Here is a 27,474-nt window from a genome sequence, read left to right on the forward strand (position 1 = left end):
TTCTAGTAGAAGCAAAAGTGATTTGTTTTTCCTGTGACTGGATTTCAATCCAAGAGTTCAGCATAACAAGAATTAGTGAGCTCTGGAGGCCTCTCTTAAGACCTTTGAGAGCATGACTTCTCTTAACTTTCCAGAAGCGGCCAGTCATTTTCATGACATTAGACACAGAATGCTTGACAAAGAGCAGCTGGGGAGGAAGACTTAGTGGCTGCTTCAAAATCCACTTCTAACTCTGCATGGCTCTGCAGCTGGATACTTGCCTGCTAAGAGCATGCCTTGTGCTTTGAAGAGTAGCTCTGTCTCTTGGTCACTCCCAAAGGACAATCCCATGCCTCTCCAGGGACTATGACTGTCATATTGGTGCTGGTGTTAGATTCAACACATTGGCTTTCTGCTTTTTCTCCAGTGAATCGTGTGGTGTGTAGTGTGTGTGTGTGTGTGTGTGTGTGTGTGTGTGTGTGTGTGTGTGTCTGTCTGTCTGTCTGTCTGTCTGTCTGTCTGTCATGCGTATGTATGTGTGTGCACAGAAGTCAACGGACAATCTTGAGTGCTACCCTAAAGCACCATCTAACTTGGTTTTAAGATACCAGAGTTCTTTGGAGGAACACAGCCAAAAGATGAGTATATGCTGAAAGAGAATTTGCTAGATTGGCTCACAGGGTCACTGGAGTAGTCCAACAATGTGGGCTCACAACAGAGAGGCCAAGAGTCTGTCAGTTGCTCAGCTGGTGTCCAGGGCTTAGAGGCTTCCTGTAGGACCACTGATCTTCAGTTCATGTTGGAAGTCTGATGGAACTGGTTCTACTGTCAGCGAAGCAATGAGCAATGGCACTAATAGGACCAACGAAGTCCCCAAAGAGAATGTAGACCAAGTGAGACAAAGATGCCCTTCCTCCCTGTCTCCTTATCTGGACCACTACTAGAAGGTGCCACCCACACTTAAACGGAGGGTCTCCCAACGTCTATTAAGGCAATCAGAACAATCCCACCTAGATGTGCCCACAAGCCCACCTGATGAAGACAGTCCCTGAGAGGGCTCTCCCTCTGTGATTCTAGTCGTGTCGAGTTGACGATCAGGCTAACTACCAGTTTCTCACCAGCTAGGGTAGCCTAACAGATCACCAAACTTCTACTGCTCCACCTGTCTCCCCTTCCATCCCATCACTGCTAGAATTACAGGCTCATGCCATGGGTGCCCAGCTTTTTGATGGGTTCTGAGGATCCAAACTCAAGTTCTCATGCTTACAAGACAAAGGTTTTACTGGCAAAGATGTGTCCCTGGCCCCTTCACTGACCTTTTTAATTGAGTGTTAATATCCATAAAGCCATAAGGTCTGTTCATTGTAAATATATGGAGCCTTCCAAAACCCATACAGCCTCTACCTGTGTCATGGGTTAGAATATGTCTGGAATGTTCTATATGCCCTTACCAGTCACTAGCCAGCCCCACACCCCACTAATACCTAAGGTTCTCATGTTATAGTACCCTGTGATCTACAGTCTTATGTTATATTACCTCATGATCATTTACAATTTCCTTTTTATTTTTAAACTAAATATAGATGGAATCACACGGCAGGATCCTTTGTATTTAGGGTCTTATAGTCAATATAATGACTAGAACAACCCTTTCACTTGTTGAAACTGGACAGGTAGCACAGTGGTTAAGAGCACACCGAACTTCACTTCCCAAGAATCTCACCATCAGGTAGTTAACAAGCTTTAATTCCAGTTCTAGGGGATCTGGTACCTTCTTTTGGCCTCTGTGGATACCTGCACATATATGCACATAACTACCTCACACATACACATGCAACTACACACACACACACACACACACACACACACAAACACACACACACACACAAACACACACACACACAAACACACACACACACAAACACACACACACACAAACACACACACACACAAACACACACACACACACACACACAAGAATGCTTAAAATGCCCTTAAAAATAATTTCTTTCATTCGTTCATTTGCCACTTGCATCATAAGTAGTTTATTAAGAGTTCCACTGAGGTGTAATTGACCTACAATAAACTGTTCATAAAATGTACAATTCGATGTTGTTTTAGTCATATTCACTCATGATATCCCCACAACAATCAAGTTATGCAAAAGTCTATCATTCTAAAAACCTTCTTGCCCTTAGTCACCCTCCTTCCCTCCCTTACTTCCAACCTTCACAAACAGGAACTACCCTTTCTTTATGATAATGGCCATTTTTATATTTTTCTCTAAAAGGCATCTACTCAAGCCATTGATCCATTTATGAATCTGGCTGTTTAGTTGTTGGGCTGTAGAGTTCTCTGTGTGTTCTTGATACCAATGTCTTACCAGAAAAAAACATGTTTTGCAAATATTTTTCCCAAACTATGATTGTTTTTAGACTCCATTGGCTTTGAGGCATAATATTTTTATCTTTAGAGAAGACTTATTTTGCCTGCATGTAAGTGTATTCACATGTGTACACTGCCTAGTGAGGCCAGAGGAGGGCATCAGGTTTCTAGAATTATGGAAAATTGTGAGCCAGTGCAGGTGCTGATGAACATGGATGCTCTACTAGAGGAAATCACTCCAAATCCAGTGTCTTGAAGAGTTTCTCCTATGCTTTCTTCCAAGACAATGGTTCTCAATTTCCTAATGCTAAGAACCTTTAACACAGCTCATCATCTTGTGGTGACCCCAACCATAAAATTATTCCATTGCTACTTCATAACTGTCCTTTTTGACACTGTTATGAATAGTTATATAAATATCTGATATGCAACCCCTATGAAAGGGTCTTTGACCCACAAAGGGTTGCAACACACAGGTTGAAAAAAATTGTTTTAAGACTTTTGTGACTTCAAGCCTTAAATTTGGGTGTATGTTCTGTGTTGAAGTATTGCTGTATATGGTGTGAAGGTGGTCTCAACTCCACTCTTCTATAAGTGGATATCCAGTGTTCTCAGAGCCACTTGTTAACATAAACACACTGCCCATTTCCCACTGAATGACCTTGGCACCCTTGGGAAGGTCACATGAGTACAAGATGCTCAAGCTTTGTTTCTGGGCTTCCTGTTCTGTCCCACCATTGCTATGTCTGCCCTTATGCTAGCTCTGTCCTGGTTTGATCAATATAGCTTCATAAGTCTGAAATAAAGAAGATCGTGAAACCTCTCGCTTTGTTCTTTTTTCAAGACTTCTTTGGCATATTTGTTATCTTGAAATTCCAGATAAATTTTCAAGTGATGTTTTTATTTCTGTGAAAACATTGCATTTTTTTTTCAGCTACACTCTTCAGAATCCACTCAGAGTTGACTTTGGGTAGTCCTGACGTCACGGGCACAGTTAGCCTTCCAGTCCACGAGCATGGTGAATCTTTCCATTATCTACGTCGGCTTCAATTCCAGCCACATGCTCCATAGCATCACTGCTCGAGGCTTCTTCTCCTTGGTCAATGTCCTGTTTTGACCAGTTGCTTTTACTGTGTAGATACCCAGCTTACCTTTGTGTTACTGACTTGGCATCTTATAATTTTGCTGGGTGCACTTGTGAATTCGGAAATTACTTTCCCCCTCTTCCAGTTTGAGTACCTCCTCTTTCTTTTCCTTTTCCGAGGCCTCTTCTTAGAGCTCCCAGTTCTGTGTTGAACAGAAGTGGCAAAAAATGGGGGACTAGGCCTGCTCTAGCTCTTAAATGAGAACCACTCTCTTTTTCACCACTTAGTGGTGTAGTCTTTTTAATATATGGCCTTTATTATTGTAAAGGAAATTCCTTCCACTTACTCCTCATTTGTTAAGCCTGAATTAATTCATGTACTATTAAACAAAAAGACAGAATAAACTCCACATTTTGGCCTGTGGATATCCAATAATTCCAGTCTCATATTAAATTGGCTCTATAAAGCTATAGATCAAAACTCAGTTTTTCATATAGAGGTGGATTGATTTTTATCCCATTATCTATTTGCCTCTCTCTAGGCCAATAACATACTATCTTATAATGATCACCTGACCTAATAAGATAACTAGTACATGCTATAAATCTTACAATCAAAAAAAAATTTTAGTTTTGCTTATCTGAAGTCCTGTGCACTTCCATGGGGAGTTTGAAATCATTTTGTCAACTGTAGCAAAAACATCTGCTGTAAATTGCGTTAGAATGATGTCAAAGCCATAGATCGATCTGGGAAGAATGCCTATCTCAATATGAAGTTTCTTCCGCCATAAACATTGCATATTTTTCTGTTGATTTAAGTATTTTTAGGGCTCTGTTTTATTTCCTTTTGGGTTGTAAGCTATGCTGAAACATACTTTGATAAGTTTAGGATATCTAATACTATGACTAATTTGTCAAATTTAACTTACCCAATTTAACATTCAAGGAATATGATACCATTTGGCATATGGAACAGGAAGGGCTTCACGGTGTTAAACGTATGCTTTCCTGGAATTTATTCTGTTGCCTTATATTTTATCTATGCATATGTTATAAACCCCATAATATAGGATTCTTCTTATCTAGACCCAGTCTTTGAAAGACACTTTTTAAAATATCCCCACGTATAGTCTAGTATACACAGTGGTATTTTAGTCAAAGACGGACACGTGATAGTGGTCCCACGAGACTCTCTTGCTCAGCGGCATCCCGGCCAACTCAGCTTTTGTAGGTGCATTCTATGGCGTTAGCAGAACGGTGTGATAGCATGTTCCTCAGGACGCATTCGCCCTCATACATGGTACCCAACAGTATATAGGCAACAAGTGTACTTATATTCAGTCAATTCATTCCTTATTGTGGACCCATAGTTTTATCTTCTATCTTCATTCTGTCTACAGAACTTCCTTTTTAGGGATGGCAGGATGGCTCACGGGAAAGTTTGCCATGCAAACTTGGTGATCCAAGTTCAAACCCTTGAATCCATGTAAAGGTAAAAGAAATTACAAAGTTGTTTTCTGAACCCCACATGTACACTGTGCCAAGTGTGTCCATAGGCACACATCACACACACACACACACACACACACACACACACACACACACACACACACACACACACACACAGTTTTAAAAGGATTTCCTTACCGACATTATTTTTGAGACAGCATCTCACTACAGAACCCAAGCTGAACTTGGATCCTCCCATTCAGCCTCCCAAGTATTGGATTACAGACCTGTACACCATGGAACCTCCCAAGTATTGGATTACAGACCTGTACACCATGGCCAACTTCCTCTAACAATCCTGACAGACAGGCACCACACACTGTTTGTATGTTTTTAAATGTATTTGTTTTATCCTCATTTTGCTCAGTATACAATCCTAGATTCACAGCTTTATTCTTTCAGCCCTTCAGAAATGTCACTGCTCTGGTATAATGAGCAGACACAGGGATCTTTCCTCCTCCTTAGCGCTGCTCTGTGTGTGTAATATGGCCTTCTTACTTTTCTAGAGGCTTCACATTGTCCTCTTTGCCACTCTCCTCGGGCGGTTTGATTACGATCACTACCATTTTCTCCACATTTCCAGTGCCTGAAATTCAATGCTATGGTTGGCTTATAGGTTTGTTGGTTCTTTTGTTTGTTTGGTTGGTTTTTTTTTTGTTTGTTTGTTCTGCTTTTTTAAATACATTTGGAAAATTTCCTATTTCTTTCAAGCACTTTTTTTTTCTGTCTCCTTTCCTGATTGCACATTGGTCCTGCCTGAAATTACTGATGCTCAGTCCATCTGTCAGAAACTCTTTTTCCTCCTTGTGTTTCATCTTGTAGAAATTTTTATCACACATTCAAATCCGCCTAATTTTTCTTCTGTAAATGTTGAGCCTGTACGTAACCCTGTGTGTGTGTGTGTGTGTGTGTGTGTGTGTGTGTGTGTGTGTGTGTGTGTGCTTTTTTAACTGTTGTTTTCATCTCAAAACATTTGACTTGGGTTATTTTCTATTATGTGCCTCCTAGGCCTCTGCTGAGCTTTCTGACCACGTGGACTAGCACTTTGGCGGGTCCCAGTATCCTTACTGTCAGACTCTGAAGCACATGCCCATCTCCCCAAGTTGGTTACAGATGACTGATTATTCTCCTCATGTGGAGGCTGACACAAGCTTGCTTCCGTATATGCCTGGAAGTAACTCAGCCAACTGCTGGCGAGCCTGGGCTTGACCGTGATTAGCGCTGGGCATTCTTAAAGTCCTCAGCTCTTTTATTTCAGTGCCTATGAGTAAACCAGTGCTGTACACATGCCAGGCAAGCGACCTGCCATGAGCTAGCCTGTGGCTCAACAATTTTTTTTTACTTTTGAGCTTTAAGCTAGGATATGGCTGAGTTTTAAGAAGCAATTAGATCCTTTTGGGGCACAGTTTGGGGGTGACTTAGGCCCCAACACTGAAGCAAGACTTGTCTAGGTCTTCTACAGTACCTTTTAGATTGAGTTTTCAAAGTCCAGCAACCACAGCAGCCCATATCCCTACTTCTATGTGAACACTAAGCTTGATTTTCTTCCATGATTTCCACTCATTGTTTCCTCAGCATCAGATGTTTTCCTCACAGGCATGTGCTGACCAGTGCCCTGTCTAGGAGCTCTAAGGCCCTCCCTTCTGGAAGCCCCGTCCTCTCTGACCCTCCATCTCAGACTCACGCCGCTCTGGTCTTCTCTACTCAAAGAGTCTAATGACTCCTGCCTAGAGTCCACCCAGGGCAGGAAACTCTCCAGGGAAGTAAACTGGGTACTCTTAGGGACCTTTGGGGGCAGATTAGTCAATTTCCAATCTCTTAGGGAATCCCCTGTCTTTCGTTGCCTAAAGCCCAAGAACTTGGCCAACACTGGTCATACGTTCCCAGGCATTTGGGGTTGTTTCTGCTGAGAGGGTAAATCTACTGCCAGCTGCTCTTCTTGACAAAAAACAAGTTCACTTCTGTTGTCATGCTGTTTGTCTTATGCATCAGTGCACCACAGTCTCCCGAGCATCCTTTTGCTGGTGGGCTTTTAAGGGCGTTTCCAGCTTGCAGTTACCATAAACCATATAGCTTATGATTTTCATTACTCAATCACTGATATTCGCATGTTCTAGTGCACAGGTCGTTGCTTCTCCAGGGTAAGGACCTAGAAGTGAATAGGCAGGTCACAGAAAGACGAAGATGGCGAGGGTTTCAAAGTGGCTCCCACTTCAGGTTCCTCAGCTCTGACAGCTCCTGTCCTCAGAACCCTTGTCCTGTCAGGGTGTTCACTGTAGCAGCCATGGGAGTGGCATCTCGAGATCTTAATACATATTCACCCAAGGACAAATGATTCTCTCTGTCTCTCTCTCTGTCTCTCTCTCTGTCTCTCTGTCTCTCTCTCTCTCTCTCTGTCTCTCTCTCTCTCTCTCACACACACACACACACACACACATACACACACACACACACACACACACACACACACACACACACCAATAACAACAACAACCACCACGAGTGGAGGTGAGGATACCCCCCTGGAAGTCAGAGTCAGAGCTTCCCTCACCAACTGTAAGATCCAGACATCTATCCCCCTCCGCCCCCCTGAGATCCAAGGATCACGTGGGTCATTAGGCTTGGCCAGCAAACACTTTTACCCTCTGAGTCCTCTACCCTCCCTGTTTTATCCATCTATAAGTGGGTTTGCTCAACTCTTCTTCATGATCAACAGAGCTCCTTTTATATTCCAAACACAAGTCTTCCGTCAAACACACCATTATGACCTTCGCCTGAGTTACACTTTGCCCTTTTATGGCGTTTTGATTTTCATAAGTATTCAACTTCAACGCAGTATAATCCCTTTCTACTCTAGGTATCTGTTTCTTGGGTTTCTTTTTCTCCTTTCTATAGTTCCTGCATTCTGAGCAGGTGCTCTGCCCCCTGACCCTCAGATCTGTAGGTTATTTTAAACTGTTCATCTACCTCAAATCCCAAAGATGTCTTCCTACATTTACTCCTAGAAATACTCATTTTTAGAGCATCAATCATAAGAGGAGACTTTTGTGACCAAAAACATTTTGTCCTTCCACAGGCTTTCTGCTCAGCATCCAACCAGGGGACAGGGTTGAGAAGGTATTAGAGTTCTTGGCTGCACACCCTCTGGATTCAGTGCTGCCTGCGACCTATCCTGAGGTCCCCTACTTGCATCATGGCCCGCTTATCAGTTAGCAAAGCAAATATTTGACTTCCCTCACTCCATTCTGTAGTGTCCCTGTTCTGTTTGTTTGAAAGTTTCTATAAACACCAGGCTGCAGAGCGGCTCCCTTTGGCCAGCAGCCCTGGCGGGGAACTTGTATTTCCTTCCTCTAGCTTTCTTCACTTTCTACATTTTCTACAGTGGATGAGAGATTTAAATTAAAAAATAAACTTAATCATGGAGCAATTAAAGTGAATTACTTTTCTGCATCTAGAAGCTGAAAGACACCGTATCAGGGCTGAGAAGACAGCTCGGCTATAAAGTGCTTGCTGCACAAGCGTGAGGACTTGAGTTTGCAGCCCGCACGTGTGTAAAGCTGGGTTATGGTGGTACACGTTTGAAACACTGCTGCAGGGAAGTTAGAGACAGAAGGATCCTAGAGCCTCATTGGCTAGATAGCTTAGCCCAATCAGCAACAGTCAGTGAGAGCCCCTGTCTCAAAAAAAAAAAAAAAAAAGTAAAAAATACCATACAAGATTAACTTCTGCCCACCAAACACAGGCACATACATACATACACTTGTCCTTCATACATACACAAAATAAATAAATTTAACATAAAATGACATTATTCCATAATTTGTTCTGTGTAGAGTTTGCCTTGGCCATACTTCTTTTTTTTTTCCTGCTCCTAGTCTCCTCTTCTTCACAAATATAGACACACACACACACACACACACACACACACACAAACCCTCTAAAACTACTATCATCTGCCAAGTATCAGCAATTAATGGGTGAGTAGTCTTTTGTGGGGTTGCTAATTCTGCCAGGATAGGAGGCCTTCTGCATAGAAACATCTGGAAAGAGCTACTTACGCTCCGCACCAGGTCCCCTCCGCCTGTATTATTACATAGGACAGTTCTGAGGAGATGTAGCCAGTCGCCTGAACAGCACTGAGACGTGCATAGTTTACTTGACAGCATTTACAAATTATGTCTCTCGGTCGGAATAACTTACACTGTGGAAACGCTTCCATATGCTAAGGTTGGACACACCACAGTAAGTAACAAGGAAGAAAAGAGAGCCTTTGAGTAGCTGGCTTTCATATAGAGAGAGTTGACTATAATATGTGCAAATTAATAACTCTGTCCCTAAAGAATTGACCTTAGATGGGTTTATAATTTTTTTTCTGCAATTCTTTGCTAACAATCAAGAGCAGTGAATTTCACCACAAAACAATAGAATTCAGTGAGAATTCAATTAGGAATGTATCTGAGTAATGAAAACAACAGAATAGCAATCATAAATCTTGCTTTAATATAAAACTCCATAATTTTTCTCCCAATTCTTTTGTGTCCTTCAAGTCTCAAAAGAAGATCCATCTTCAAATTCCAAAATACATGCGTGTATGTATGTATGCACAGGTGTGTGTGTGTGTGTGTGTGTGTGTGTGTGTGTGTGTGTGTGTGTTTTCCTGTGTATGTGCACATGAGTGCCCCTAGGTGCAGGTAAGGGGGAAACCTCAGGCACTGTTTTCAGTCACCATCCACCTTTTTTTTTTTTTTTTTGGTTCTTTTTTTTCGGAGCTGGGGACCGAACCCAGGGCCATTTTTTTTTTTTTTTGAGACACTAATCTGTCACTAGTCTGAAGTTCACCAAGTGGTCTGGTGGCTGGTCAGGAGACCCAGCCATTCCCCCTCTCCTTGTCTGCCAATGGTGGGATTACAAGGATACGCCTTCAGTCCTGGATTTTTAAGTATGAGTTCTTGGGATCAAACTGAGGCACCCCACGAATAAACTTCCCTGAGCCCACAGTTAATTCCTTTCCATCCTGACCTTAGAGCAGAGGTTAGCAAACTCCAGCCCGCCAGCCAAATGCAGTTCACCACCTATTTTTATAAACAAAGCTTTACTGGCACACAGCCATGACTATTCATTTACTCAGTACCTCTGGCTGCCTCCCTTCCACGCAGAGTTAAATGATTGTGACAGAAAGTATGGCCCAGAAAGACTTAAAGTATTCTCTGCAGCTTTTTATAGACAGAGTGTTGCAGACCCGGTTAATAAGCTTTTCCTCAGTCTTGTCTCTTCATGGACACACTGTTGCAAGTCCAGTTAATGAGTATTTCCTTAGTCGTCTTCTTGCCTGACTAAGTGGATGCTACTACTGCCAGCCCTGCTTTTACTGCCAGGTTTTGGGGGATCCCCAGGATGACAGCCTCAGTCACAAAAAGCTCTAAGAAAACATTGAAAAGTGACCTAGCACCCAAAGAAACCCACGTGGCCTTCTTTTCTTGGATGAACAGCAAGAATCCTGGCAGCCAAGACACATGTGTTTATTATGTGCAACAACTGTTCTGAAATGTCTTTCCCCCGAGTGAAGAAATCTATAAATGTCAAGGGGTTGGGGAACTAGCCTTCAATTGCAAAGTTCTTAATAATACTTTGACAAGGAGGTACTATATACCAAGTTATGGTACTGTTTTGCTCAGTGTTTTAAATTCAGTGTTCTAAAGTGACCAATAAACCTTTCTTTTTCTGTTATCAGGAAAAAGAAAATCCTTGAGAAAGATAGGGGGGATGGGCAAGATGGCTCAGCAGATAAAGGTGCTTTCTACCAAGGCTGATGACCTGAGCTCAATCCCCAGGACCAGCACAGTGGATGAACTGATTCATATGTTGTCCTCTGATCTCCACATGTGTGCCTTGGCATGTACACACACACACACACACATATGCACACACACATGCACACACATGCACACATACACATACACATGCACACACACATGCACACACACACATGGACGCACACATGCACACACACATGCACACACACATGCACAGTAATACTTATTTAGGAACTTTTTTCCCTGAGGTTTGATATATTTAGCATCCAGGTTTCTTAAGAAAATAAAAAGAGATGACAAAGTAATTATTTGTATATTTATTATTTATAAAATACTTTCAGCTATGATTACATATCTGAATATCGAGAGCAACAAAAAAGATCACCATTAGGGCAAGTCAGCTATTGTTAGTCCCAATAATACTAAACATTAAGGATTGAAAACACAATAATCATTTTTTTAAACCTTCTACCTATTGAAATTATGACTTGGGGGTGAGATGATCGAATGAGAGGCTGTAAATTTCCCAATCAACCTTGCAAAATGATGTCTGGACCTTGGCCAGGTCCCGGTCATTCCATTAGTCATTCAACAAGTACTGTGTTGAGCACCTAAATGTGCCAGGCTCTACCCTAGACTCCGAGTAGTGTGTATGAGAAGCACATGCATGCCGTTGACTTCCCAATGGGGAACAAGGTACCACAGAGGCTTCTACCTGGTCCAGACAAGAAGAACACAACCCACAGACCTAAAAGGAATTAGATAAATCAGCTGAGAACACCAACAGGTTCTAGGAGGAGGTCAAGCCGTGGCTTGCCTTCCTTTTCTTGTTCATTTCTGAACATCCCCTGTGAAAGCCCTATCCTAGTAAAGGGTCACCAGCTCAAAACCACTTCAACACGAATGGCTGCTCTCCTCTCAGGACTCAGGGAGCTGACGAAGCCTTGAAGTACTTTGTTCTAGTGTCCTGTGTCCTACTTCTCAGGAAGCCCTGCTCCATGGCCAGGCAGCACCAGGCTGGATCATGTACAAGAAGCAGACAGATCCTGGGGGGAATGAGCCCAGAAAGCCAGCCTCTGGGGACTGGATTCTAGAACTGCTGTCAAGGCCTAGACCAGTGGTTTGCACCTTCCTAATGCTGCGACCCTTTAATATAGCTCATGTTGTGGCAAGTTCCAAACACAAAATTATTTTGTTGCTACTTCGTGACTGTAATTTTGCTACTTTTATGAATCGTAATATAAATATCTGAAGTGTAAGGTATCTTATATGTAAGCTATCTGCTGTGTGAACCCATGAGTTGAGAACCATTGGTCTAGAATAATCCATAGAGAAGCACCAACAGAAGATGGGGTGGGATAACAAAAGGCCAGGTCCATCCACCCTTCCTTCCTTCCTTCCTTCCTTCCTTCCTTCCTTCCTTCCTTCCTTCCTTCCTGGCAATAGAAACTGGGTACTATCAGGGATCACAGTTTCATATAGAAAGGGGGGTTCCTCTCAAGCCACTTTAGCTTTTCCAATCTCCCCCTGCCTGTGGCCTTGAAGGTGTGTTTGCACAGGCACCAGCTCTGGCAAGCACTCTCCACTCCTGAGGCTGGGGTGGGTGGTGGGTGGGCAGTGCACCTGCTTGCAAGCCTTTGCAATGCCTTCCCACTCAACTCTAGGGATACAGACTGTAAAGCCAGCTCTGTTCTCAGATCAGAGCACTGGCTTCTTATCCAGGAACCTGGAAAAGACACAAAGACTGCTGAACATTCTAGAAACAGTGCTTCTACTCACAGTCAGCTGGAATGCACCCCCAGGCAGAAGGAAGAAAAGGTGAGTGGCCAAGGTGACCCCGCCCCTCTGGCAGAGCAGCCCAGTGGCTCTGAGGGGTCAGGACTTACCTTTCTGTGTTCAGTGGAGGGCTGCGGGCAGACAAGCTGAGAACCAAGCAGCAGGAGGGCGCCCAGGGCACTAGGAAAGAAAAAGAGCAACAGGCAGGGATATGAGCGTGGTCCTGGCAGTACCTAGAGGAAGCTGGCATCACCAGCTCAATACTGGAAGGGAGAGGTCAGTCCACCCTAAGTCCTGAAATAAACTCAGGGAAAATACAAAGGGAAAAGGAATAGCCCCACACCAAGAAGGCCATGGCATCGGGGTAGGTGTGGAGGTCAAATCCCTGACCTATACCTCCCAACAGCACTTGTAAGTCTGAGATAACTTCTAGCAGCCTTGGTCATTCCCCTTTGTGAGATGGGAACAGCAACAGAAGTTGGCTCAGAGGTGTGGAGAGGGCTGAGAAAGACCTCCACCATGCTCACACAGACCACAGCACAAACCAGAATGTGGAGGTTAGCAGGGTAATGAGGTCAGCATAAAGAAAGGGCTTCTAGTGCTGGCCCGGCCTTGCTCCAGCTTCTGTAGCCCTTTGGTATCTCACATGCTCTTTGTGGGTGGGATTAGCTACCTTAAGCCTTACTGACGCTGACCCTGACTAGAACTTGTCATCAAGCAAAGGGAAGATACTTTGGGGGATGGGGACGGCTCTGACCCAGAGACAATAAAAAGCAGTGTGATGTATCTAGCATGGATCCTAATGCTGCCAGTCCCACCTGAGTGATCCTGGGCACACTAGCAATAAACACTCTCATCCTCTGTGAAGATCACAGAATGTGAAAATGTGTAGGTAGGAAGCCAGAGGAGATATGGGTGGGGCCAGAACTGGAAAGGCGGCTCAGTCAGATGGCTTTACAGTGCTTATCACCAAGCACAAGAAGTTAAATTTAACCCCCCACAACCCACATTTTAACAAAAAAGCCAGGTATAGTGATAAGCATTTGTAACCCAGTGTTGGAGAGGCAGTGACAGGAGGCGTCCTAGAGCTCTCTGGCCAGCCCACCTAATGTGGCTACCCAGTGAGTCCCAAAGCCAGGGAGCAACCTTGTCTGAAACACAGAGGGTGTAGTACCTGAGATGTAACATTCAAGACTGTACGCTGGCCTTCACCTGTGCATACATGCACGTACCACACACACACACACACACACACACACACACACACACACACACACGAGAAATTAAGTGCCCAGAATCTGGGCTTCGAATGAACAACACCATTATTTTCAGCATCCTTGGATCCCTGCATCCTTTGAATGTTTAGTGCTTAACCCTAAAGGCATTTAAACTAAATGCTGCAGCAATTCCCAACCTTTCCAAGGTCTCCATCACTTAGGGGTGCAAAACACTGTCCCATCCAAAAAAAAAAAAAGGAAAAAAGAAGCCCCTGTGTGGGACTAGGGATAAGGAGAAGACATGGTGGCAGCTGTAGCCAAGGCCACAGTTAGAAGACTTCCACTCCTCCTTCAAGCAGCCAGTGTGCCACCAGAACAACCATATTATATGAGCACATAATATTAAATCTGGGGCACAATTATGAAGATTTGATTTCAAATGTGCTGAGCCTCTAGCTAGACTACTGCAACCCAGCAGGATTTCCCACTGGGGCCACATGATCTATCTGCACTGTCCAATGAATAAAACAGTTACATCAGTGGTTCTCAACCTGTGAGCCTCGACCCCTTTGACTCAGGGCTCAACTAAGATCATCAGAAAACACAGATATTTGCAGTACGATTCATAACTGCAGCAAAATTACACTTATGAAGTAGCAAAAATAAATTGTGGTTGGGAGTCACCACAACACAAGGAACTGTATTAAAAAGGTCACAGCGTTAGGAAGGTTGAGAACCAGTAAGACACAATGTTTGGCATTCACACAGCTGACAGTAAATAACATCTAGATGGTGATGTCACAGAGTCTTCAATTAACTCTGGGAATTATTTATTTAAAAAAAAATCATTATCAAAACCACCCCAAACACACCTTCATTGCAACTTTTGATCTTGTTTGTTTCATTTTTAAAGAAGTTTTTTTAGGACTGTGCCTTATTCTGGATACCCCAGGCTGAGCTGCCACTAGTGTAGTCCTAGTGAGTGCAGGCTAGTTTTGAACTCTCAGAAATCTTTCTACCTTGGCTTAGTCCCATCTGGGTGATCCTGGACATGCTAAAATCTCCAAGCCACAAACATTCTCATCTTCTGTGAGGATCATGAAGCGTGGTGCAGATGCAAAAATACGCAATGCGGGGGTAAAGTCAGAGAAGAGATAGTTTTAGTACCTGGGGCTGGGAGACAGCTCGTGTGGGAAAGCACTTGAGGTTAAGGGTGAAGACCGGACTTGTGTTTCCAACGTCTCAATGAAAAAGAGGCATGGTGACACAGGTTTTGAAAAAGAGGCATGGTGACATGGACTTTGAAAAAAAGGCATGGTGACACGGGCTTGGGTTTGTCTTCTGTTTTTTCCTTGTGTTTAAAATATTCTTTCTCACATAAGATATCCCGATCACCTGGTTGCAGCTTCCCCTCCCCCAACTCATCCCAGATCCTCCCCATGCGGATTAACTCCCTTTCTGGCTCTCCTTAGAAAAGAGCGGACTTCGAAGGGAAAATAAAATGTAGCAAAATACAATATAATAAGATAAAATAAAAGCTATCCAATCAAAGTTGGACAGGACAAGCCAACAGAGGTAAAAGAGATTAAGAGAAGGTTTAAGAATCAGAGACACACTCGTTTGCACACTCAGGAATCCCATTAAAAAAAAAACAAAAAACAAAAAACAGTAAATTGGAAGCCATAACGTTTATGCAGAGGGCCTGGCATGGACCTGTACAGGTCCTGTGGATACTGCCTCAGTCTCTGAGTTCATATGAGCTTTGCTCATGTTGATATAGAAGGCTTTGATTTCTTGGTGTCCTCCTCTTCCAAGGGGTTCCCTGAGCTCCAATGGGAGTGATTTGATGAAGACATATATTTAGGGCTGAGTGTTCCAAGGTTGATTGGTCTGTCTGTCTCTCTGTCTCTGTTTCTATCTGTCTCTCTGCATTATGGCTGGCTGGGGGTATCTATATCTAGATTTGGTCCTCCTCTGCTTCAGGAGGAAGCTTCTCTGATGATGGCTGAAGAAGGCACTGATCTATGACTATAGCAGAATGTCATTGGAAGTCATTTCATTACTATGGATTTTTTTCCTTCTCTCTCTCTCTTTTTTAAACCAGTAGCACTTGGTTTTACCCTAGGTGCCTAATCTATCTAGTCTCTGGTTCTTGGTCACCCAAGCAGTGCCAGGTATGGGCTCCATCTTGTAGAGTGGGTCTTCAGTCAAATCAGACATTGGTTGGTTGCTCCTGTAAGCTTTGTACCATGGTTGCCCTAGCACACAATACAGGACACCACTGTAGATCAAAGGGTTTGCCGCTGGGTTGGTGTTTACATTTCCCTTCTACTCTCCTGTGCCAAAGCATGCAGAGCCCCTTCCTGTACCAAAGATGCTAGAACACAGGGGGAGGCTCTGTGCAGGGAGCTCGACTTCTCCAGGTCAATGAGTTGTGTGGAGTTGTCTTCAGCAATGGGGCCATGGAGTCACTTTGTAGAGAGCAACTGGTAGTCTTGGCCACAGCCTGGGTTGTTTGGGGCTTCTCATGGGACAACCCCTTTTCACCAACAATTCAATTAGATTTAACCCAGGCTTTATTTGGTGAGAAGAGATGGCCAGCTGGGACTCTGTTTTCCTCATTATGCAATGATTTCATTTAGATCGCCTTCACACATATGTGCATGCATATGTGTGCATGCACACACATGTGTGTGTCAAGTTCTTACTATATTAGGTTTCCATGCTACCCTTCAAATGTCCCTTTAAAATCAACTGTCTCTCCCTCAACCCCCTCTTCCTTCCCACTCCACACTTAATCTTCCCATTCTAGCCCCCGCCCTATCTACCCATAATTAATTACCTATTCTATTTCTCTTTCCTAAGAAGATCTACATTTCTCTCTAGTCCTTACAGTATACTTACCTCTGTGGTTCTATGAATTGCAGTTTGGTTATCGTTGACTGAATAGCTAATTTCCACAATTGAGTGAATACATACCAAATTTGTCTTTCTGGTCTAGGATATCTCACCTCAGGGTGATGTTTTTCTTGTTCCATATATTTACCTACAAATTTCATGATGTCATTTTTTTTAATGGCTGAGTAACGCTCTATTGTGTAAATGAACCACATTTTCTTTATCCATTCTTCTTCCTTCTGTTGAGGGGCTTCTAAGTTGTTTCCAGTTCTGGCTATTATAAACAGAGCAACAGTGAACACTGCTGAACAAGTGTCTCTGTGGTAGGATAAAGTGCCCTTTGGGTATATGCCCAAGAGTGGTATAGCTGGATCCTGAGGTAGATTGATTTCCAGCTTCCAAAGGAATTGCCACACTTATTTCCAAGGCGGCTATACAAGTTTACACTTCCACCAGCAATGGAGAGTTCCTCTTACGTCACACATCCTCACCAGCATGAGCTGTCAGGGTTTTGGTTCTGGTTTTGTTTTGTTTTGTCTTGTCTTGTTGTGGTTGTCGTTGCTGTCGTCGTTGATCGTATCTATTCTGACAGGTATAAGATAAAATTTCAAAGGCGTTTTTATTTGCATTTCCCTGATGGCTAAGGATGTCAAAAATGTCTTTAAGGGTTTCTCAGCCATTTGTGTTACTTCTTTTGAGAATTCTCTGCTTAGATCTGTACACCATTTTTAATTGGGTTATTTGTTTTCTTAATACCTAGTTTCAGAAGTTCTTTATATGTTTTAGATATTAGCCCTTCATCGGATGTGTAAATGGTAATAAATAAATGAAAGAAGGAAAGAAAGAAAGAGGGAGAGAAAGAAAGAAAGAAAGAAAGAAAGAAAGAAAGAAAGAAAGAAAAATTTTCCATTCAGTAGGCTGAGTGGCATGGATTTGTGATTCCAGTACTAGGAAGGGAGAGGCAGGAGGGGTCTGAGGACTTTCTGTGTAGCTAGCCTAGCCAAAATGGCCATCTTCAGCTCAGTGTGAATCCCTATCTCAAACAGTTCCTAAGCAATGACATCCTTATATGCGCACGCACACACACACACACACACACACACACACACACACACACACACACACACACACAGCAATGGAACAGAAAAGCCACCCAACATATGCTCCAGTGCGGGGAGAAACATCTGGAGATTGCTCCCCAGACAGTGGGGAGAAGATGGTACTTTCTACTTCTATCCCCACTAGACTCAGTTTATCCAAGAAATAAAAAACACACACGTCTCAGCTTGGGAGCATAGGTCCCCAGGTTGCACAGCCTTGGTTAATCACATTCTTTCTCATGCCTCAGTTGCCCAAGTCTGTAAAATGGGATAATATAGCCTGATCAAGCTACCTCAAGGGAGCTAATGTTTAGGAACACAAACTTTGAACCTGTGCCTGCAAATCAGCATAATTTCTAACCCAGCCTGGCACTGTTCAAAGAAAATCAGATTGGTGTGGCTTCATTACAAAGACAAACATCAGCTCCATAAATGTGTCATACCTCAGTCCCCAGGGCCATTGGCTCATATGTATGGTGCCAATAGGAGCAGTTCTACATAACTACTGGTTCCAGACCGCACTGGAGCATTCCCAGGGACAAGGAGAGCAGGAGATTCTACTTCTTCCTGTCTGAGAACTTACTCCAAGTCGCCTGTCCACTCCACCTCTTCCCTCCATTGCTGGGGCTCTACTTGGAGTTCTCAGCTCCCCTGGACTTCGCAGTTACTACACAGAACCACTCCATCGTCCAGCCAAGACTAACTCTTTTTCCCCAAATGACTCTTGTAATATTTACCTGTCACTCTCTTCACATTAGAAAGTATCACAGGGCTGGGGAGAGATCACAGAGGAGAGAGTGCTTATCACTCAAGCACAGGACCCGAGGCCAGGCCCTAGAGCCTGAGTGAAAGGGCTAAGTAAGCTTGCTCTCCCTTGGAATGCCAGAGCACTGGGGAAGCAGAGACACACATGTTTCTGGGACTTAGTGGCCAGTCAGTGTAGTGTACTCTGTAAGCTCCAAGCCAGTAAGACACACACACACACACACACACACACACACACACACACACACCTCACTTGCACATATATGCACCTCCACCCACCTAGACATACCTCCAAATACATAATACATGTCGGCATGCATGCATAAACCTCTAAACTCGTGCATACACCATGCACACAAACACATGCACAGATTACAGCTTGAAACTGGAGGGGCAATGATTTTGTCGCTGTTTTATCCCCAGTACCTAGCAGAGTGCCTAGGACACAGAAAGTGCTTGATACATTGAATCAATGAATAATGTGTTGAATTAACGAACAGTGCACTGGATTAACGAATGGTGTCTTGAATTAGTGAATGGTGCCTCCCATCCAGATAATCCCTGAAATTGTAGACAGATGAAACTCATGGGAACTAACAGATTTTATAATGCCCAAAATAATTTCTAAAGCTCCTAAATGTCCTTTTATAAATGTTCCTTTAAGGGGTTGGGGATTTAGCTCAGTGGTAGAGCGCTTGCCTAGGAAGCGCAAGGCCCTGGGTTCGGTCCCCAGCTCCGAAAAAAAGAACCAAAAAATAAAATAAAATAAAATAAAATAAAATAATAAATGTTCCTTTAATAAAAGAAGGGTTTTTTTTTAAAAAATTTCTATATGACACCCACCCCAAATCTCACCAGATTCCAGGAGACATGTTTGCTGACGTGTCTCATTGAAAAGATACAACGTGAGTTATATTTAGACGCTCCAGTGTCTCTTCCCTTCACTAGCTGGGCCCTGGTGAAGCTCAAACACATAGGAATCCCCAACAACATCATTGTGGGATAAAGTCTTAGCTATTAAATGGGCTCTGCTCTGAATGGAATAAAATAAATTCCCCCAGAGGGGAAATTATTCTTTGAGTTGCAATAACAGCAGTCGGAGCAATATATAACCCCAGGGACCAGAGGAGGCTCTGCCAAGGGCCGAGGGTTTCCCGCCCCTGCTCAGCAGAGGCTGTCTTGGACTACCCAACCCTGCTCACACATACCTCACTAATTGACAGGCTGCTCTGTGCCCACGCGTCTTCCAAACACAGGATAACCAGGCACAAACCCCTGCTCCTCCTGACCCCGTTCCAGATGACGGCTGGGGAATGGGGGATCATGTATGTGTCTGTGTGAGGCTCCTGGGTTGTTTCACTTGGATCGTTTGCTTTGGCAAGGGGCTCTCGGTGTGCAACATTCTGACAGACTGAAGGCTAACAGGACCTTTGGCAAATAAGTCAGAAGCTCCCCTCAATATGGAAATGAGGAGCTGTATGCCTCCTAAGACTTTCTGATCCACCTTGCAGTCAAAACTACTCACTATCCAATATGAGACAGACAGACAGACAGACCATTGTCCACTGCTGGCATAGGTTTCAAGTACTCCATGAAAAAGTAATGTTTAATGAAACTGTACAAGATTTACATACAGAACTAGGCTCTAGGCTTTTAGTCCACATCCCCTCAATGGACTCAACACCAAATGCCAAATGCCAAAACCAGGGAAACGGGTGGGAAATCCCCCTTCATTTCTTTTCTCCTTCTGTTGACACAACCCAAGAGACACATTGGGAATGACCTAGAATCGAACCAACCTGTGCCAAGATCTCAGCAATGACATGCAGTCCCCATGTACCCTGTCAGACACTGAAACTGCCTGGGGACAACAGTAGTATCTCTACAAACTAACCACTTGCTATTTTAAGACATCCATTTTCTTTGCCAAGGCCATCCTCACCTACATAAAAAGTTCTAGGCCACCTTAGGCCACAGAAGACCCTGTCAGAAAGTGGGAGCAGCAGTGGTAGGCAATCATGCGAATCCCAATGTCTTAAAGTGTAATCTATGTATTTCCCCTTCTGTCTTATGCTATGCCCTGCCCTTACAGAACTTATCTTCATAATCCGACATCAGCACGCAAGTGTCACTCAAAGTGCTGGTCTTGGTGCACACAAAGTCTCCAGAGCACAGTAGACTTCTGGCCAGAGACTGAGGCCCAGCCTTGTCACTACCCCCGTCCTTCCCTCAGCTGAGAGACTGTTCACTGTACAATTGTGTCCTCTAAACTCGTCTCCCATCAGGTGCCCCTGCACAGGGAATTCTAAGGGTGACTGTGTATTTATGATCCTCCTGCCTCTGCCACCTGAGTGCAGGGAAAACTAGGAAAGCCAGCTCCAAACAACTGAGGGGAGAACATAGCAGAGACCCGCAATCAAGCAGCAGCCAGATCAAATCCAACAGACTGGGGGAAGGCCTGCATGGTCTGTGAGAAGTGAGACATTTCCATTTTATGGCACAGACTTAGACACCTTTCTAACCACGTGTGGGTTTTATTGCGCATTTACAGGTCCTCCGTGCTTGCAGCCATCCCTGTTCTCTGGAAATGCAAGGTGCTCTATCACAGCACAGCTTTTTAAGACTCAGAGCTCTGTGGTGAGTTCCTCTCGGTCTCTCCAACCTACGATGTCTCCAGCAGAAAGGTTAGTTCAAAGCAACTGAGGGAAGAAAAGAACAGGGGGCAGAGTGAAGAGGTGGAAGGGGAAAGAAGAGGGAAAGAGGAAATACTAATGAAAAGGTATACGAGGGGCCGGGGTGTGGCTCAGCAGTAGCGTGTGGACTAGTGTGAGCACGTGAAGCCCTGAGCCCATCCCCAGCACCACAGAAACTAGGTCCAGCACAGTGGTTTAGCTCTGTGTTACCTGCACTCAGATGCCGTAGGCAGGAGGATCATAAGCACAGAGTCATTCTCAGCTACACAGTATATGTGAGGTTAGCCTGGGCTACATGACATAACAAGAGGAGGAAGAGACAGGAGGTGGAAGAAGGGAACAGAAGACAAAGAAGAAAGAGGAAAGGGGGGATGAAGAAGAGAAAGAGAGAGAAGGGGGAGAGAAAGGAGTAAGAAGCAGCAAATCAAAGTGAGACTGTGCGATATAACACTCCTCCTCGTTTTTTTTTTAAGTGTCCCATAATTCACCATGGGAGAGAGAGCAAAGCTAGTGAAAGGAAGGTAAGGGAAAAGAAGAGTCCTACAAATTAGAGCAATTGGTTCTAAGTCGTGAGGAGGGAGGCAAAGCCTTTACCTGGGGAGGCAAGGAAAGGTCAGCTGGCAGCCCAGCGATCACACCTTGACACCATTCAACTCCATCTCAGGACAGAATGTTCTAGCAAATCCTACAATCAAGCACTGAGTGATGAGGACAGGGTCCAGGTACAGGGCTGTGCCAGGCGTTAAGGCAAAATCAACCCTGTCTGGATGCTTGCCGTCATTTTATAGGTAGGCCTTGCCAGGGCTCTCCTCCAGAAATTCATTTTATTTCCTCTGGCCTCTATGTCTGCCGTTCAGATGGCTCCCACCAGAAGCCCACAGATGATATTCCCGTAGGTTCTTCCCTGGACATACCTCTACACTTCCCCCGTCAGGGCAGGAACACTCACATGCCCTGCGTCCCCAAACCTGTTTTACACTGGTGGCCCAGCTCTGCAAACGCACAGAATATCCTAATGGCTCTCGGAGCCATGAACCAGAGTGCAGCAGGAGTATTTGACAGTTGTCTCTACAAAAGTGAGCTCAATGCTGTGGAAAGACTCACTAAAGGCAAGCAGCCAAGGGGGAGGGAGTGGCTGGCAAATTAGGTGTGGACGGGACCACTGTGGATGACTAGGGCAGAAAAGAAAACCTGTGAAGCCTAGAATAGCTCTGTCCTCAGAGCGCCTCTCGACGTCTTTAAATCCTCACACCGTTTTAAAGTGGGAGCCTCAGATGATGCTTTTGGGTGTGGTTTGTGCAAGAAAGACGATCGGGGCTTCACGGGCAAAGAAATGCTCTTGGCCCCACATCAAAACAGTCTGTGCGCTGTGCTCGGATATACATGTGTTTTAAGTTTAAAGTAAACTGTTGAAGGTGTGTTCGTTCCTACGGTTTCCCCGCCTTAACCTAATTGAGTCACTGATCATCCTGGTTAGGAATATAAAACCTTGTCCTGACTTCTTTCACGTGAAAGGTAATCGGTTCTTTCCGTGTTCCATGGCTCACTTACAGTCCCTCTCACCGCCGGCCGGTCACTGGTAACTAAATTCTGATGTATTTACTGTCCCCCGAGTAGTGGTGTAGGTGGCAGCTAATGCAAATCCTGGTCTGACTCTTGATTTGTCTTGCTCGTTTGGGGTTAAGGCAGGGTCTCATTATATAGCTTCAACTTTCCATCCTCCTGCCTCAGCCTCCCCAGTGCTAGAATCATAAGCAGGGGCCTCTGTGCCTGTCTGGCCTGCCTTAGAAATACTTGACTCAGTGCCCCCCCTTCCTTTTCCTTCACTTCCTCTTTCTCCTTTTGTCTCTACTTCCCTCCTGTTCTTTCTCACTTCCTGATCCATAGAAAAAGGAACAGTGATTGACCTCTGACCTTTCCAATGGCCACCAATTTCCTCACCGTGGGGGAGACCGCAATGTTCACTGATGGACTGCACCTCAGATCGCCAGCCCTATCTTGGACACACTCACACACAGGCAAACAGTTCTCTGAGCCCATCTCCCCTCATGTCCGTCCCTGGGTCCTTATCCTCGGCCCTGAGAGCAACCACCCTTCCCACTCTCGTTTCCTCAATCCCTTTCGGTTGTATTTCTAAGTGGAATGGCTGACAGGCATTAAAGTAATAATACTTTACTGGAGTGTATATCAAGGAAAAGAGAAACTAATGTTTTCAAAGACTAAAACCAGACACTTGACCTACGGCCATGGACTGTAAAAGCCTTAAAGTGATCCAGACCTCTCCTCCGTAAGACCTATAAAATCCGCCATCGAGTTGTAACGGCCCTAATTACATCTGTGTTTCTTCAAAAACTACCGTTCAAAATAAAATCGGCCAAATCAGTTCTATTTCCTGCCAACACAGCCACCTCCATGGCATCCGTAGTTTTGTTTCCTCCTTTGTTTTTATTGGAAACGTGACGTTTGTCAGCTCTGCTAAGGCACTCTGAGGAGTGGGTGAAGAACACCTGCCACTCCGATGTGGCGGTGCCTACACAAAAGGTCGGGCTAGCAAGATGGCTCGGTGAGTAAAGCTGTGCAAGCATGAGGACCTGAGTTCAGATCCCCAGAACCCATGGAAAAGCCCAGGGGTGGGGGGCATGACATCTGTAATCCTAGTATGGGAAAGTTGGAGACGGGAGGATCCCTCAGACTTGCCTGGCCAGTCAGTCTAGGGAATCAGTGAGCTCCAGGTTCAGAGAGATGCTGTGTCTCTAAAAGGAAGGTAGACTGAACACTAGAAGGGGCCTGGATTGGACCCTCTGGTTCTGGTATGTATTCACCATACATTGCATGTACATGTGAATGCATAGGTGCACACAAACATGTGCTCCTGGAAATGCACATCCACGTGTACAGCACGGCACCCATAAATGCACAGACACACACACACACACAGAGCATGTGATTTGAAGTCTTAAGAAATACAAACACTCCTGGGTCGTTTTAGCACATTTTCTTTCTGACTTGGAATAGACATAGACAAATTTTACTTAATCTGGCTTCTTCCAATCTTTTGATCCAAAGGGATTTTACTCATCCTGGAGCTTCCCGTGTGCCTCTGAGCTTACCCAGGACTTAAGAACCCGCTAACCAGCTCAGCCAGGGTTAGAATCGTCATGTATCTCCCAATACTTCGGAGCAGGGGTCTGTTTTAATTCCCCAGCTTCACGGCCTCTCTCTAGGTGGACAAAGCTGACTCCCTGTTGTTCTGTGGCTTGGAAAAGTCTGGGGAGGATTTTTAAACTAAATCTCTGCTTGTCGGAATTGTGAACCCCCCTGATTTTTTTTTTCCTCTCAGATTCTGTGCAGTGCGTGTTTGAGTGCAGCCTGCTTCCTCTCCAGGTAGAAAATCCTTTGGCTCTTCCCATCCGTCTTCATGCACGGGGCACTTTGATAAATATGGAAACGTGCCTGCTCCTCTTCTACCCTCTCTTGTCAGAGGCTTCCCGCCCTTCATCAGAGCCCCTCCCCCAACCCCAACAATCCAAAAAGCATTGCAACAAAAAGCACCATAGCATTGGTTTTGTTTGTTTTATTTGTAAAATATAAAATGCATTTACGTGGTCCTAGAGAAAAAACATGCACACAATGGTTGGCCCGGTGAGACGGCTTGGTGGGCAGACATGTAATGCCAAGTAGGGTGACGTCCAAGGTCACATGGTGGAAGCAGAGAGCTGATGCTTAGAGGTTGTCCTCTGACATTCCCCCGCCTCTCTCTCTCCGCCCCCCTCCCCTTCCCTTTCCCCCTCTCCACACACACACCCACTTTTATAGATATACAGTGGGCAATACATGTCCGGCTTACAGTGCAGGGGTTTGATGGAAATCTCCAGTTCTAAACTCCTGCAGAATTACCTCCCCACCCACATAACTGACATTTTCTTTCTCCCATCCTGACAGCAGAACCCTTGATAAAGCGTCTACCAAGCAGACCTGTCAAAACAGTCTTTGCCACAGGACCCGACGCAGGACCTGCCAAGATTCCATAGCCCCACCAGCCACGTAGCAAGGCCTGAGGCACGTGTTTGGGGGAGCCTTTCTGTTGACAGTGCACTTACAGCTGTTAGCTGGGTAGGGAGCTCCTCTCTTCTCCTCCACCGGCTCACTCCATCCATTCAGGGTCTGGCTGTAATGTCTACTTCTTTCTACCCTAGTGCCGTGTGACCCACTGCTGAAGATACCTCATGACCCAACTGACTTGCCGTCATTTCTCACCTGGGTGCTATTCTGCAGTTGTACTTTGGGACCTCCCACCAGTCTAGCACGTACTGTATGTTCAGAAATAGCATATGAAGTGAGAGCGATAAAATGTTTGCCTAGTACACATCAAGTCATGGGTTCAACCCCCAGCCTCTGACTTTCATGGTCGCACATAACAATTCCAGCACTTGGGAGGTGAACTTAGGAAAATCAGAAGTTCAAAGGTCATCCTTGGTATCACAGAGAGTTTAAGGCCAACCTAGGATGTACAAGACCCTGTTTCAAAACAAATTCCATGTTTAAGTGATAAGCTTTAAGACCACCAAGTATTAATTTAGGCTGTTCTGTTGATATTACACAAGTTGAGAATGGAACTTTTTTGCCCTCTCTTGCTGGCATGTGACATACCAGTGACCAGTCATCAATGCAAAGTTTTGTAGCTTCTATAGGATTTAGGATTTCTAGACACACGTGACTTACTTATGTAAAAATTTTACAAGCAACAACATACTAAAGCACACGCACACACTTCACTCAATTAAATGCTGGGCAAAGGCCCTGAAGCATCTGCTTGGCAAATGCTGCAGCCTAGCTGGGTAACCACATGTGCTGACATCATAACACGTTACAGACCGTTTGCATGTTAGCATGAGTTGCGGGCATCTGAAGCTAAATGCATGGTTAGAGAGGAGGCAAGGCTAAGACACCCTGAGGGTGTGGCTTTTAGGACAGCACATTCTTCCTTTCTTCCTTCTATCCAGATTGGAAATCAATTTATGTTAAGAGCATCCCAAGGCCTCAGAGTGACCTCAGCACAGAACTATCAGCTGCAAGACCTTACTGGGCATGTGCAGGATACTCATAAGACAGCACAGCTGAAACGAACACTGGATAAACTCAGGGTGAGGAAGATGTGCAAGAGACAGCTGGAAATCCTGACTTCAAACACTGGTATTTATAACAACAAATTCATTGATCTGACAATGTGTGAATGTTACAAATCTGTACCTAGAGTGTTCATTTTTATCAATAAAATCCTCTTGTCTATTTTATATATTGAGATCTCACTAGGATTTTGATGAAATAAATTTTAAATTATTATTATCATTATTATTATTTGTGTGGGGTGGTGTGTGTGTGTGTGTGTGTGAGAGAGAGAGAGAGAGAGAGAGAGAAGGGGGAAGAGAGAGGGGGGGGGGGAGGGGGAGGGGAGGAGGAAGAGGGAGAGGGAGAGGGAAGGAGGAGTCTTTCAGGTGTCAGCCTCCACATCAGGTTTACAAGGCAAATGTTTTTATCTACTGAGCTATCTCACTGACCCTGATTAAATAGTTTTTAAAAGACTATCAGTTGATTAGACCAGGCTGGCCCTGAACTAGTCTTACAGTCAGTTTCTGATCCTCTTGCCACTGTTCCCTGAGTGCTGGGATTATCACCACTGCAATGAAACCCAGCTGGCCCACCATGCTGAGCGTCCAAGCGCGCCACACACACACACACACACACACACACACACACACACACACACACACACACATGCGTGCTCTCTCTCTCTCTCTCTCTCTCTCTCTCTCTCTCTCTCTCTCTCTACCAATGGAGCAGTTGAGCTACAGCCCAGTTCCCCCTCAGCTTCCTGTCATAAGTTTGAAAGCAGTTCCAATGACATGGGTTACATTTCCAAAGGCTGGAGCCTTTATTCTGAGTCCACAGACACTGCTAGTCCGTGTCCATAGTTTACTGTCTCTGAGAACTGATTCTCTCAAGTACAAAAGGAAACGCAGTGCTCGCTCAGCTCACTATGCACTCAGCATAAGAGTCGGGAGCTTTAATGAAAACGGAAAGACATGGAAGTTCCGAGCAGAAGGTACCAGGATATTAATGATGCCATAGGTTACGTCAAACTCTACGGAGTCATAACCAAGGTTACAAGGGGACCACAATACTTTCCAAGTTCCTTAGGGAATTCTATCACATGAGATATGTAACACAGGAAGGGCATAGAGTATGTAATTCTGT

General features: G+C 44.6%; 1 protein-coding gene across 2 annotated transcripts in view; it reads right to left on the reverse strand.

Annotated features, from left to right (window-relative positions):
- Thsd4 (thrombospondin type 1 domain containing 4) overlaps positions 1–27,474 on the reverse strand; it is a 627,039-nt gene that overhangs the window by 540,317 nt on the left and 59,248 nt on the right. For both annotated transcript variants that reach the window (XM_087562028.1, NM_001429247.1), the window contains 1 exon segment: positions 12,657–12,726. In XM_087562028.1, coding sequence (XP_087418154.1) covers positions 12,657–12,726 — 70 coding nt within the window.

The sequence above is a fragment of the Rattus norvegicus genome, chromosome 8 (assembly GCF_021556685.1).
Source record: "Rattus norvegicus strain SHRSP/BbbUtx chromosome 8, alternate assembly SHRSP_T2T, whole genome shotgun sequence".
Classification (NCBI taxonomy): domain Eukaryota; kingdom Metazoa; phylum Chordata; class Mammalia; order Rodentia; family Muridae; genus Rattus; species Rattus norvegicus.